The sequence below is a fragment of the Triplophysa rosa genome, linkage group LG12 (genome assembly GCF_024868665.1).
Source record: "Triplophysa rosa linkage group LG12, Trosa_1v2, whole genome shotgun sequence".
Taxonomy (NCBI): Eukaryota; Metazoa; Chordata; class Actinopteri; order Cypriniformes; family Nemacheilidae; genus Triplophysa; species Triplophysa rosa.
In genome coordinates, this window is record NC_079901.1 from 18,287,580 (window position 1) to 18,303,128 (window position 15,549).

General features: G+C 39.7%; 1 protein-coding gene across 3 annotated transcripts in view; it reads left to right on the top strand.

Moving 5' to 3' along the window:
- The window catches only part of zfpm1 (zinc finger protein, FOG family member 1), a 68,545-nt gene that overhangs the window by 35,689 nt on the left and 17,307 nt on the right, over positions 1-15,549 (top strand). The window contains exons 3-5 of one of the 3 annotated variants that reach the window (XM_057347916.1): positions 726-857; positions 11,955-12,088; positions 14,582-14,689. In XM_057347916.1, the coding sequence (XP_057203899.1) occupies positions 726-857; positions 11,955-12,088; positions 14,582-14,689 (374 nt within the window). Of the gene's footprint in view, positions 1-725; positions 858-11,421; positions 11,485-11,954; positions 12,089-14,581; positions 14,690-15,549 lie in introns of those variants that run through there. The other 2 variants (XM_057347918.1, XM_057347917.1) reach the window with 2 other exon arrangements.

Consider the following 15,549-nt stretch of genomic DNA (forward strand, 5'->3'; position numbering starts at 1 on the left):
TTTCCAATTCTCGCATGGTAAATCAAAAGGGGTCGGACGTATGCTAAGATGTTGTCGTTGAAGTATGTGTCTGTTAACTTCTTTTGATCGTCAGAGCGGGATCACTGACCGCACACATACCACCTCTGAGTAATGAATATTAGAAAGACTGAATTGTAAAACATGAAAGTTGATATCTAGGGTCCAAAACAGTGGCAAATGAGAGTCAAAATTGGGTTTGGCAAAAGAATAAAATGTGTCGGTGTTTAACTGAATTAGGAGGTGAATGTATTTTGTATATCAAAGGATCTCAACCCCTTTGACTTTAAGGCCTCCCATTGTCCACAATAATATTTAAAGACCCCCGCGCACAATTTCTACCTTGGAAAATATCATTTTTATTAGAATAATTATTTGAAATTAATTGAAATTAATATAAAAGTTTAATTGGCATTGCTTGGAAAGATGTATATTTGTTATAAATATAAATATGATAATAATATAAATATTAATATACATTTATTAATGTATTATTATGCATTATATATACACACACACATATATACTGTATATGCATATATGCACATGCATATACTGTATATATAGTATTTATATACACAAACATGTGCTCACAGTGCAGGACAACAAGTTCTTCTTCTGAGAATTTGCAAAACATGATTCATAAAAATGTAAAATGTTTCAATATTAACTCCCCTTTTTCAAATTGTTGTTCTGGCCATCCACAGAGCCAAGAACGCACGAGTCGCTGGCGGTGCCAGATGAGTGTGAAGAGGATGAGAAAGGACTCCTTCACTGCTCTGAAGAAGAGGAGGAGGAAGAGACCGAGGGAGAAGCCGAACCTCACTGGAACGGCCCAGGTCAGACTCTCTATCTGTTTCTCCTTCAGGAGTGTTTGACTAATGCACGAGTCACTGGCTCCTCAGGAAGGGCCAGTCACAGTCATGCCGTCAGCTGCCTGCCATAAAACAATATGGGCCACTACTTAATCATTTCTGTTTTGAATGTGATGTCTGATAATGTTTTGAGAGAGAGAGAGAGAGAGAGAGAGAGACACACACAGAGAGAGAGAGAGACATTCTAAAGAAAGTTTGATCCTACTTGAATGAAGAATGTAGGAATGAGGAACTGAATCAAATGCACCCCATTTGCTTGGTAAATTACCCTGGCAGTACAAAAACAGCAAAAGTTTTGCGAGGATCACCTGTGACATAAACACCTGTGACACATCTCAGACATGCAGAATTCAGAAAGTTCAGATAAAACGTGATCTGATGATTCCTTGTTATTCACAATGCCTGAATTGAGGGTCAAATAAGAATGTCATCGTGTAAATGCGTGATGGTTATTCCAGAAAAATGTTCCACAGAACGTGTTTTATTTGAGAAATTGTTGTGACTATGAGTTGCGGGCAAAAATGAGATAACCGGATGAAAATGAAAGCCATTTTACTATTGATCACTTCATTTCTCTATTTGTGGTACAAAGCAGTGGAACAGAACTTGTATGTTAGCGATGCCGTTTCTTAAATTCGGGGATTTTTATGGCTGGCCCTTGTTATTGCCCCGTGGCCAATGAGTTGGCTTGTACCATCAAGCAGTGATTCTTAACTGATATCGGTACAGAAATGTAACTAAATAAACACGAGAGTAAGCATGAGACTAAAATGCTATTTGTGTTGTTTTCTTGCCCTCAAACCGGCTGTATACATTCTTAAGATATCCTAAGGATCTCGTTGACAGAAAGATCCCATTTTACTAACTGCCGTTCCGTAAACAACAAATTGTGAATCTTTAATATCTGTCTGGATTACGCAATATGCGTTTTGCTATCTTTTTTCTAATCTTTTTCTCTCAGGACCACACGCCTCAGCAGCACAGTTTAGCGATAGTGAGGATCTAGTAGAGTATGACATGATTCAATATGCAAGGCATTTTCTTTATCTCGAATATTTCGAAATCGCCTAAATATGTGCGTGTTTCTCCCGCCAGCGCGTGTGTGCGCGGGTGTTTTAATTTTTCACGTCAAGGATGTGTTTATTATCGTCTTGTTCCAGCCTGTCCTTTTAACAGTAATTGGAGGGATATTAATTGCCGTGCGGTTGCCGCTTGATGACAGCGCTGGCGATGTGAGCGCGATAGGCTTTTTCCCCCCTAACAAACTAACTGCCAGGAGAATGAGTGAAAGAGAGAAAGAAAGAGGGGGGGCAGGAGAGAGATAGGCCTTCTATCAGTACTGGAGCAGGCGCTGCCTTTATCAGGAGCACGATTGGCAAAAGGGAAACTTTGACCGGTCTGAATTTTTCCCTTATCATCATGACCCCCCCACATCCCACCACCACCATCACCGGTCTCTCCATCTCCACCCGCACCCCCCACCGCATGCAGACAAGCACTTTTTCCGTCTTGTTACTTCTGTTCTTTTGTCCCCTCAGCTTTAGAAATAAAGTTGTGTGTTTGTTCGTTTGCGGTCTGTCTGCCTTTTTCCCCATAAGCCTCTGGGAAAGGAACGTTTGGTTGTATGGAAAAAACATTTTATCAGGCACTGTTTGCATTCCCCTCATTTTTTACTGACGCATTTGAGTTCTGGTATAAGAGACCAGACTGACTTCATTCAGAGCAGATTGGACCCTATCTGATGATGTCACAGCCTGGTTTACCTCGATACTTTCTTACTTGAAGGCTTCGGATGATGAAACTCTAATAGCAGCCTAAATCTCTTTCTTTCTTTTTATTAGCATTATGCAATTTTAGTCAGTCTGAGCATGACTTTTCCTCCTTTCTTGTTTGTCCTCTATCTTATTTTGTTGGTTTGATGTTGCCCGAATGCTATTGTTGTTCTCAACTGACAATTTCCCATCCGTTCTCATTCTTATCAGTTTTATGAAGCTTTATTGTACATGCATACACAAACACATTGATAAAGAGATAGAACACAAGCCATAAATAAACAAATATATATATATTCCTTATCAGTTGACGGTAAAACTCACATCTTAAAGAAGCATTCAGTGTAGAGTGATGAAAACAATTTACTTCGTATTTTAAATGTAAAGGACAAAACATTCAACGACTGTAAATGTACATTTAAAGCTATAAAACAAAAAAATGTCTAAAGATTAAAGAATCTCTATATCATCAAAGGATAGTGAGTGAATATCCCAGGTTGACACCTAAGACTGCTTCATTTGCACAGGTGGTCTATGCATCTTATACAGAGTGCTTACATTATGTCGTGAAATACTATTTCTTGTTGTATGTTAATTGGCGTTGTATCTTTATAGAATATTTTTCAGGGTGGGGTTCTGTTGAATAACAGAATGATAGGCAGTAGTGAGGCAGAAGTGTCAGGAATGGGTTGATATGGCAGAGCAGCTTTTTAATCTATAATGTGTCCCGCTGCATGATATGCAAAATAAATGATGAAGAAAAAAATTATCTTCGAAATGACCTTGCTGGCTGGAGGGTTTGATATTTTCCTCTCTGCTTAAAATTCTTGATATGCAAATGGCCGTCACAGTAATCCCTTCTAGCTGGCAGACCGTTGCTCCTTCTTTTTCTTCCCTCTCTTTCTCTCTCTCTCTCTCTCTCTCTCTCTCTCTCTCTCATCCCTTTTGAAGTTCTTCTGGATAGATTTAGACCCTGACTAAACCAGTGCTGCATATAACATTCCCGCTTGGCCAGCATTCCTTATCCACACAAGTAATTCAAAATACTCAAATAAAGCATTGTAATGGCAATGATGATAATGATTATTATTATTTACCGGGTGTGCTGGGATTTTATCATATTTAATTATAAGGAATCGGAGGGAGAAGCGTGTGCATATTATCAGTGACATTTAAATGCTGATAAATTATTTGCGGGTGCGAGAGCTGGCATTGATGAGAGGCCTGCAGGGATGCTGATAGGTGCGAAGGTGTTGGTCAGGTTTTTACAGCGTCAGCAGAGAAGCATGAAAATCTGCATAGACCTCCTGAAGAGTCCCGAGAGCTGGAAAATTAAAAACATATCAGCACAGCTCAGAAAGAGAGAGAGAGAGAGGTCCCACAAATGTATGAGTGAAATTACATTTAAATAGAAATGTGTTTGTGTATGTCAGCTCAATGTCATGTTTTTTTTTACTAAAAGTGCATACAGTTAATAAAGTTATAAGGTTAATAAATGTATTTTGTATGTTTATTTATATATGTACATTTGCATGTAATGTAATACATCATTAAAAATATTTTGGAGACAGGTGCTTTTGTGGCGTATAACCGGGAACTTTTATTCATTTGTTGGTTTTTATTTTGCATTTTAACAATATGTTTTATGCCATTTAAGGCAGAGGGTGTAATTTTCTGAGCTAGAATTAAGAGAGTATTTTCAGAAAAAAATGCACACTTCAGCATTAAATCAAACAAACCCAGAGACCGAAAAAGTCTTCAGAACTGTTCAAACGGGCACGTTTCTTTGAATTTAATGATTGTGCCGTGTAGCATGTGGTAGTCCTTGTTGAACATATTTATATTGTTCTCAGAGAGACAAAAGCGCCTGCAGTCTGTGGCTTTATCAGACGTCTCTACAACAGCAGGAGTGAAATGCACTGACGAGTCATTCAATCTCATCCCTGGACCCATTGTTTAGCTTCTGAATGAGGAACCTCAGATCAGAGCGCTGCAGTGTATGGATATAATATCCAATTCTCCTCCGCATTTCAAAAGATTTATTCACAAGTTTATTTTGATATGCTCTCACTCTGAGGAAGGACATCAGTGCCATAGATGATCTATATCCGGCTGTACGAAGAGATTCTTTCAGTTTTGTTCTCTTTTTCTTATTCAGTATCATTTCTTTGTCACATCACAGCTGTAATAATAATTCAGTGGAGATCTGCAGTCCTGTTAAATATTGTGGCGTGCGAGAAGATCTGTCCTGACAAATTCAGCTCAAGCTGAAAATGACAAGTAATCTTGGCATGCTGTCAGTCTCATCAATTATGTGGTTAGTGGTTAAACGGTTTATTATTTGGGTTATGAGATACTGTGTGAACAGTTTAAAACACATACTTAAAGACCCCAGTACTTACAAGCAGGATTATGATAACAGTAATCTCCAGAGTTGGGGTCACACTGAATGTGAAACCATTTTAGTTTTAACCCAGATCTGTACATGGGTAACTGACAAATAAACCGTACCATGTGTGCTATGGTGTCACAGCAAAAATGTAGAGAACAAACTGTTAATAATATATTATTAATATTTATATTTAGAATATAAAATAGTATAAGAGAGATTCATCCTCATTGTTCGTTTTTTCCAAATGTTTGCTGTCACTCGATAGGACACATTTTCAACTACCCACATTTTTAGCTACTACGTTTTAATGCCATTGACAAAAACATCGTTAAGCAGCCTAACCTTTTAGCTGGTCTTTGCTGCTTTTATGTAGCACTGCTAGTTATTTTACAGTATACCACCACTTTTTATGTTACTGCATATAGACGGTTAAAGCAGCAACAAAATAAACAAACGTCATGTGGCCAAAACTTAACTTCCGGTAGACCTCCGCAAAGAATCAATAACTGTTGAGTAGTTTTAATTTGATTTAATACAATTAATGTACAATAAAATATTACTATAAATTAATATTCATATAAATTAAATTTAAAATAACTGGTTAAATGACCAAACACAGACCGGAAGTTAACTTCAGGCCAGGCGTGAGTCCGATGAAACAGTCTATATAAAAACAGTAGTTTTTTAATATGAATGCACTCTTAAAAGAAGGTGCTACAAAAGGTTTTTCACAGCGATGCCATAGAAGAAACATTTTCCATAAAGAATATTTAACATCTTACAAAAGGTCCTTTGTAGTGGAAAACGGTTATTTTAGATGATAAAAAAGTAAGAAAACATGTTGGGTTTTTTTAAGTGTAAATGGTTCTTTGCGGTTCTTCTATTGCATCGCTGTTGTTGTAACAGGTTAATGGAAAACAGTAGCAGTATAGCAGGTGTTTGGGGGTGGAGAGCCTCATGAAGAACTCTTGAAAAAGCTCCTGGCATTTTGCCAAGGTGCCAAACGTTTATTTTTTGGTCCTTTTTTCAAAGAATGTTTTGGCAGCGTCGATGGTTTTCAGTTATTCTGATTATCTTGCCGTCTTCTGCAATCTTTCATTATTTCTTCCTGAGATCCGGCTGCGGTTGCGCTGCACTGTGAAGGACTCGAGCGGAGCTGTTATCAGGCGCTGAGCAGAGCGGGAGCCGCGGCAGACCGTTAACTTCCACAACAACTCGCTTGCTCATTTCCCCACTTTACCCCTTTATCCCAGTACAGCATGTTCCCCAGATTCCTGACCTGACATGTGGGAATCAACCTTTGTGTGTGCATTGTCTCCATCCCGTTTCGTACTTATTTAACATCTTAAAAAGAATCATGAAACTGAAATGTAGCTCTGTTGTTTTTCCAAGAATCAGATTATCTGATGAACTATGACTCAGTTCAGTTGAGGTTCATATCTTAAATACCCCAAAAACAAATGTGTGAGAGTTGTTTTTTTCACGGATTCACGTTTTTTTTTCTTGGCTTGCGTTCCACACACACCTGCACAGTGCTGGAGCTTTATTTCACTCAGTCTGCTGCGGGACAGTCGTCTCACACTTGTGGCTAAACGGAGCACAATGGTAACGTACATGAGAAACAATTTACGTTTTAAAGGATTGACGTGTGTGAACAAGCGAGCTGTTCCCTAGTAAGCGTTTGGCTTCCGCATGCAGTGATGATTGACTGTGTAGGAAGGGCCATTTATCTGTAATTAAGAACATACTCTTCCCTTACTGTCTGTCATTCTCTTCCTCTGTTGATGATTGAGAGGTGCGGGGTTTAATCTAGAAGAACATTTCTCACTGCCGAGCTCTGCTGCTATCTCTTCAGCTGCTCCATGTGGCCCACGAACTGGCGTCTACAGACTGGACAACGCACGGCGATTACAAGCCCTATCAGATGCCTGCGCAGTACTGACGCTTCCTGTCTCTCTATAGCCCACGTTTCGGTTTGTCTTTCCTCCTGCCCTCTATCTCCCCTCCGTCAGGCTCTCGCCTGTCTTCCACTTTGCTTGACTCGAGATCTTCCCTCAGTGTTTATTCTGCATGTGAATCTTACAACACTACAAAAAATATGTTTTTATTTTGAACATTTTGTCATCATTGATTCCCCCTCATGTCATTCAAAACCTGCATATGACCCTTTGTTTCTGAGAAGTACAAAAGATTTTTTTTTTAATTTCTGAGTGGTTTTGCGTCCACACAATGGAAGTTAATGGGGTGCAGTGTTGTTAGGTTACCAACGCTCTTCAAAATATCTTCCTTTGCGTTCTGCAGAAGAAAGAAAGTCATGCAGGTGACGTGAGGGTGAGTAAATGATGACAGAATCTTCATTTTTGGGTGTACTGTTCCTTTAAAAAATGGCTAGCAAACAGGCATTTTGACACATCACCTCGGTTGTTGTGAATTAATAGTAAATAAATACTTTATAGTAAAAACAACATTTTGAAAAGACAGATTATATTACAAGCAGTTTGAGTAGGAAGCAGAATAAAATTATCTGAAAATAAATAAATAAAACGCAAATTCTTAGTTTTGCTTTTGCTTTAAAAATATTCTAAATCCTAAAAAACATTGTTTTTGATTAGACTTTAATCCCAGATTTTCACCGACTTCTGAACCCCACAGTTTGTTACAACAAAGTCACGTTTTCTTAGTGTTGAAATTCTCTCATCGCACTGTTTCAGCATAATTTCTCGCATTTTCATTTCAAAATCTAAATCCTTATTCTGCTATCATCAAAATGTCCCCTTTTCCAGCCAGAAGGAGTTGCTAAAGTAGACATGAAATAATTATTGAATTAATTATCGAAGTCACATACCGTACAATTAATTTGATGGCTTTTCCCGGAGTCTTTTCCCCTGTCTATGCAGCGAGAATGTCAAGAAACATTTTCTAATTAATTTATGTGTGATTATCAGGACGAGTTTCTGGAAGGTCCTCACTTTCAATTTGTGAAAGGGTAACGATGGTGGAAGATGGGGAAATGCAGAAAACGCACACACAGAAGCTCAGGCCTGGAGTCATACGACAGATTATAGACCATCTATATGGTTTCTTAATAATAATAAAAATTTATATATATACTTTTACTAAAACAGCAGCATTCAGAAACATTATACATTTTCCCCAAGGAACATTTAGTCCGTTTTGACTCATCTTGTCATTTGTACCTTTTCTGGTGATATCACCAGTCGCCCCCTGTTGGTTTGAGCCGTTTATCATCGCATTATTTAACGGTTTTGCATGTTATTCTTTTGACTCTTAAAACCTTATTATAATCTGCTTATTAAACAATTTTTGTTTAACAAAAAAGTTTTCTCCACTGTACCTTCTTTTTGTTTTTCAATGTCTTTTTTTGGTAATTTCTCTCCGTAATACCAGAAGATATATGCTTTATTTGTCTCACCATGGTGCATAGAATTCAACATAGAGCTTGTAAAGGTTTTATTTGTTTCTCCAGGCAGATTTCTTCAAAAGCACGCCTTTGGAGCACTGTGGAGCGGAGCTCATCCTCTCTACCACTTTGCATATTTGCTGTTTGGCATCTGCTCTTCTCCGGGCCTTGTGTTGGTCAGATAAAAGTTCAGAAGTACAGTTAAGAGAATTAGTTGTGTAAACAGTAGTAAATGTCAATGATAAAGTTCTGTTGAAGCTAATGCGAGTGCCAACGCAGGTGTCTTATCTGCTATCTGCCTCCTGCAAAAGAAGGGTAAAATGGAAATGACGCCGCACTGAATATGTGATGCGTATCCCAGAAATTTGTATCTTCTCAACTGAAATCCTTGACTGAGTTTAGCTACATGGTGTATGTCTGAGGATTGATCACTAACCAGAATTGAAAGTGTTGCAACGTTCGCTCACATACACGCTGACACACTACTCGCACACATCTGTACACTCTCCTACACCGTAGGATTTGTCATTCAGCAGAGGTTAAACCCCACCTATTAGCGTAGGGTCGTAGTGTGCCTCCGATAAAGATTTCCTGTTGTACCGTGTCAAAAAATCAATGGCCGTGGAGTGATCTGCTCATTTGATATCAACAATCGTCTTTTTAAAAATCAATTAGTCCTGATAGAGAAGCCAAAAGAAACATGATTTTTAACCACTGAAGAACAGGCACTGGAGCCAGTTATGCATCATATGTTTTGTTATTATGAGAATATGAAGAGGTTCATTAATGTGTTGATATTAAAGTGAGAGTTCACCTAAAAATGAAAATTCTCTCATGATTTACTCGTCCTCTTGTCATTACAAACCTATCTTCCGCAGAACACAAAAGAAGATATTTTGAAGAAAGTTGGTAACTGAAAAGCACTGGCCCCCATTCACTTCTATTGTATAGACACAAAACAAATGGAAGTGAATGGGGGCCAGTTAACAACATTCTTCAAAAAATCAACTTTTGTGTTCTGCAGAAGAAAGAACGTTTCTTTGAAATGACAAGAGGGTGAGAAAATGATGACAGAATTTTCAATTTTAGGTGAACTTTGTGAATGAGACTCAAGATTTTGTGTGTAATGGTTTAGTGAATTCGACTCTATAGTGCCCACAGTGAGTGTTTGGGTGTGTGTCAGTTCTCCCAGAGGAAAATGGTAAGAGCCACAGCCCATTAGCGAAAGCACTTTTCACTGGAAGCAGCACATAATGAATTTCTTTCATCTTGCTGTTTGCTAGTCGAGCTCATCTGTGTGTAAAATAACTACTGGCACGACTCTCACGGACTGACAGACATGCTGTATTCTTTCAAAACACCTTTCAGAAACAATCTTTCTGTGGCCGCATGCCTTGTGCCAGAAACCGCTTTACTTGTTTTGTTGTGCAATTGAAGGTGAATCTTCTCTCAGTTGAAGCGTGTGATATCTGTAAGTACAACTGGTTACAGAACTTCCATGATCAAGTGATTTGTGTTGCCTTCAGGCTGTTTACCACACTGCTGCTGTTAGAGACATTACTTTGTAGACTTTTTTTTCTCAAGCATCTTTCTTTTTTTAATGATAGGCTGATTTTCTTCTTTTACACAGCAAGGAAATATAGTTTTATGTCTGCTCTGGTGTCTGTGGAGTCAGGCATATTGATAAGGCGCTGTGTGGACACTGCCAGTGTGGAGGGTTATTGATAAGAGCCGTGTGGACTCGTTGCTACCGATAAGCGTGCCGTACATTTTTTGGGACCGGTCACGCAGTGCTATCGATAAGACTGATAGTCTTATTGTAGTAGAGTTGCTATGGCCCAACACAAGAGCAACGTCAGAAGGGTTTTCTCTGTATTGTGTGGGAAAATGGTGGGGTTTTAAAGATAAGACCTTGTGGTGTTTAGAGAAGGTGGTCTTTGGGTCGTTTGTGAGGACTGGGATTTTGATTTGTACAATAATTGGCCTGAAAATCATTTAGGTTTATGAAAAGGTACAATGCGTCTGACCACATTTGGTTGAATTTTAAGATACACTGTTTCAATTGAAAGAAATAAGACACTTTGTATCGTATTGTATTATCTATTCTATTTTATTTGATATTTGATATTTCATAAAATATTTTATGTTATTATATATATTATATTTAATATTAGCCTATGTATTTTTAAAATATATAAAAAACAGTTTATTGTTGAGGTGGATTTTGTTTATTGTATAATAGTATTTCCATAATGTATCAAAATAATGGACATTTTTTTTATGTTAGAATTATAACTGAGAATTGTGACAATTACAAAAACACTAAATGCAGGAACATTGAGGGTAAACGTGCATTAAATCCTAATTTAAAGCATTTTTCTTTCAAAGACCCACCTGTTGGCGGTCACCATCTGCCGGGCAGAAACTCAACAAATGGTTTAGAAATTGCTTATGAAGGAATTATGCCAGTGGTATATTATAGTTGATCATTGGTAGTAATAGCTTCTGTGGGATATGATTATGTCATGTGATCGGTCAGGATGGATTCTGATGCTCAGTTTAGATTAGTAAACAGAGGAATCCATGATAAAACATTGAACTTCAGACCACTGAAAAGCCAGACCCACTGCTGACTTTATAACCAAACATTTAATTACGCTTTTCTGTAATTCTCAGGGTTTCTGTCCAGCATGTGTCCTCTCGTTGAGCTCTCCCATTCACCCTCTCTCGCTTTCTCTCTCTCACTTTCTCTCTCTCTCATTGCCCTCGCGCCCTCCCCCCGCGCCACGTCTTGGCTGTGGGAAAGCCATTTTATCAGCGTCTGTCTGTTGTTCTCTGGTGGGGATAGATATAGAGAAGATAGATGAGTGTTTTGACATGGAGAGTGTTAGACAAACACTCTTATCGCTGTGGCACTTTAGCCCGACCCCCAAAAGCGAAGCTGGGGGGGGTTAAGCAGACCTGCATTGGGATGGAGAATCGGGAACTGGTGAATCACCATCGCAGGTCAGCTTTTGTCGCTAACTAACATAAAGCGTGTGGCGTGGACGGCTGGGTTTTGTGTCAGCTGTGTCTCTATCTCTGTTTGTGGAGCTTGTGTTTGTTCCTGTGTCAGGCCTGTGTTTGTGACTCACCAAAGCCTTGACTTCCATGCCTGATCTGCTTATCGCTCATAGGAAGTACAAAAGTTCTCCGTTTTGAGCCGGCATGGGTGCTTGTGAGCATCACTCCCCCTAGTGGTCCTGATGCTTGAATTGAAGTTGAATTGATGCTTCACAGACTGAGCTAGATTTTTACATTGAGTGTTGCTTTTCCTGTTTTTATCCACCTGGTGAATTTGTGCTATCATTCATGTTTGGTACTTTGTAGAGGTTTGTTTAAATCCCTAACCCTATTAAAATTAACTATCAGTCCGGTACTATCGGTTTTAAATACTAACACGGGCTTTCTCTCTCTGTTTGTTCGTGTGTAAACAGATGATCTTATGCTGAGCGGGGCTGCTGATGACCTCAAGGTCTTGGCCCTCAGGGATCTGCCGGCTGACACTGTGTGGGGTCCGTTTTCTGGCAGCGTCCAATCAGAGGAGCCCACCGATGGAACTACCAATGAGGTAAAGGAGAGACCAGTACCACGTTTGATGCATCATCATGTTTTTGTAAGAATCTCTTATTTTTTTAAAGGGACAGTCCACCCAAAAAGGAAAGTTCTTTCACCATTTACTCTCCCTCGTGTCATTCCAAACCTGTATGACTTTCTTTCTCCTGCAGAACACACAAAAAATATATTTTTAAGAACGTTGGTAACCAACAACATCGGACCCCATTGACTTCCATTATATGGACACAAAAAGACATTTCTTAAAATATCTTATTTGTGTCTCACTGAAGAAATAGTCATACCGTTTTTAACAATGTGAGGATGAATAAAGGCTGACAGAGTTTTTATTTAGGTGAACTGTCCTTTAACGTAACATTTATTTCCACGTAACAGGTATTTGCAAAGCGTTCAGCAAGGTTTGGTGCACTTGTGTAAGGGCTTTGTGTATCACAGTGAAATCAGGAAGACCATGATCTTTCTTCTGTCATGTGCTGTTGGTCCATCTGATCATGTGATGTCAGCTCTGGGAGAGGTTTCCTGGCTCAGGCCATGTTCTCAAACATTTCAGAGATAACGTTCACTGACACACAGACCCGTACGCTTTTAAACACAAGCTTAGTTCCTCACTTGGCTGATTTCCACAGAAGATGGATGCTCACAAAATGTTGCATACGGTACAATTTCAAAACGACAGTGGAACACAAGAACGTTAGCGTTTATCACCCGCCCCCCTCCTCAGCTAACCTATTAAATTGAAGATGAATGGGTGGATATCTGGCTTCTCAACGATTCAAAGTAAGAAATAATAATCGGGAGTACGAGTGTACGCAAATGGCGAACGTCATCTTTTTCCCCTGAACTGTGCTCGGACGTTTCTGGATGAGATTGGCTGCACAACCACTCCCCCCCACCCCCAGACGGACGCTTCTCTTTTATCTCCGCGTGGCGCCATCCTCCTGGACAACAAACCCCAGTGATTGATTTCTACTTGATAGGCTCTCATTTCTAAGATTTCATATATTATGAGAATTTGTAAGGCCGTGTCCACCCCCCCAGCGTTCCCCCCCTCCCCGTACCTTTCCTTCACCTCCTCCTAATCTCTCTCCCTTCCTCTCTCGCTCGCCCGCTTTTTAAAAAGAAAAATCTCGTTATCGAGGCAGGGCTTTGTTGATGATTTTCAGCTCAGAACTTTCACATTCGCATTCTATCGCGTTTGCTCTCGCTACGCTATCTCCTCGTTGAAGGAGTGTGTATCTGGTGGAGATAGCGTGTCGAATCTCACATTCCTACGGCATCTCTCCTCGTCCCTCCACATCCTCCAGAGTCTGGAACTGTTGGGGTCATCGGGCATCGGGGTCTGTCCTGTCACGGCTGCACGTTTCTCAGTAGTTTTGTCCTACAGACAGTTGCAGTGGTTTAAGCAGGTATGTTGTGGGTTGCGTCAAAATAAAAAAAATGGTTAAGACATCAGTTTAAGTGTATTTGATCAGGGCACAGAAGTGTGAGGTCAGAGGTTGTTTTTGTTGAATTGGTAGTTGCAAAGGCCTGGCCCCGGTTGCATAAAGCACCTTAAGTTTTTCCCTTAAGTATGACACGTAAGGGGTGATTTTCCTTTACCAAAGACAATAGGAGAATAACTTAAGTAAAACTTAAGGTATACTTAAGGACACACTTAAGAGAAAATTACACTTAAGGTGCTTTATGCAACTGGGCCCAGACTCGCAACTCGGATCTTTGATATAAATTCTCCCACCCATCCCGTTTTAACGGTTTTGTCAATTCTGAGGAATATGAGGGACATTCAGGCCGTTACTGTGTGCATAGGCGTAGTTTTGTAGGCGTTGTGGTGTGATGCAATCAATGAAAGTGCTTTTTTTTCAGTAAGCTGTCTTTCATGTAAATCTTCTTATTTGCATCTTTAGTGAAAGCCCTCTAACATCTACCTGTTTGAATATATGCCTGATAACCTATCTATACGAATGCTATATGGACAGGCATCTCAGTTTGTCCAGGTGTCTTCATTTTATGATTGATTTTTGTTACGAATTAGTTACTTTTTATAAAACCTATTCAGTTTCTGATTCTGATTGGATGAGCCGTTGAAGCTGTTGCAAAATTGATACTGTACACACACCTGTTAACAGATACAGACACCTATATTAAAGCACAATGGCTTGCAGTTCCATAGTGAAAATATCACCCAACAGTTTCTATTCAAGATCACTGAAAACTCATCATCATTTCAGTCTTTCTGTATCAATACTATCCGCATACCAGTGTATCACGTATGAAAAAACATGCCTCAATAAACATGCTAGTGCAGAACGGCTCCCCCTTTTGCTCTCCCATTGTTCTTTCCACTTCGACTCTCCTGTTATTTCGTGGAACGCCGCCCGAAGGCACGATGGTGGCGGGTGGGAAGTTCAAAGCGTTATCATGCGCCGAGCGCCTTTTCATCATGTTTTAGAAACAAGCGTCCCAACTAATCCCCCAATAATCTCTCCAGGAGAACTGCTCCGATAAACCCTGCCACCCACTGCTCTCCATCCCACTTTTTTGGGGGGGTACCAGCCTCCCCCCACAACCTCCGCCACCCCACAAAGGACACGTCAAGGTGAGTGCTCTTCATCTTCTCTCGCTCTTCCTCTCTCACCAATCCTTCTTTCTCGCTCCAGCGGGGTTTGTTTACCCTTATACCCGATTTTTGGGTTATCTGTCAGTGGAATGATCTCGGAGAGCCACCCCTCACTACACATGCTTTTCCCTGAATGGAATGCATGAATACCCTTAATAATTGTCCTTCTTAATTGTCTGCATAATGATAAAAGGAAAAGCAAGTCAGGCTTTAAATGGTAGTCCAACTGAAGGTGTTACGTGTTGGCATCTGCACCCTCCCTGCGGGCTCCCCACTTTGCTCTTGTGCCATAGGAGTGCATAAATGTAGGGGATGAAGTTGGAACAATACATGGAGATGTTTGTGCAGAAAAGATAGAAATACGTGCAAGTAACTTGCTATGAAGATGCTTTATTGCATCTTATATTATTTATTGTCCCCCCCAAATGCAGTGAATGTTTTCTAATACTAAATACAGGTTTGGAAAAACACGACAGTTGACCTTATGCAACTCTTACCATACAATGACAGCTCAAAATGACAGCTATAAATTGCAAAAGCACAATATGATGCTTGAACGAGGCAAAGAACAATGCGTTTACCGTTAATCTTCATACAATCTACAGTATGTTGTATGGAAAGAAATACAAAGAAAAAATGTTTGCTTAAATATTTCACAGAAAACATAACAGAATAGGTTTGAAAAGACATGAGGGTGAGGAAATGATCAGAATGAACTGTTCCTTCAACTTGTCATGTGTACTTGGATTTGCAGGGTTTACTCTAAAGAAAAAGAGCAAGCGTGAGAGATAGGATTGGTGAGAGAAAGAGACCGAGAGAGAGGAAAAGCTTCCTCTATC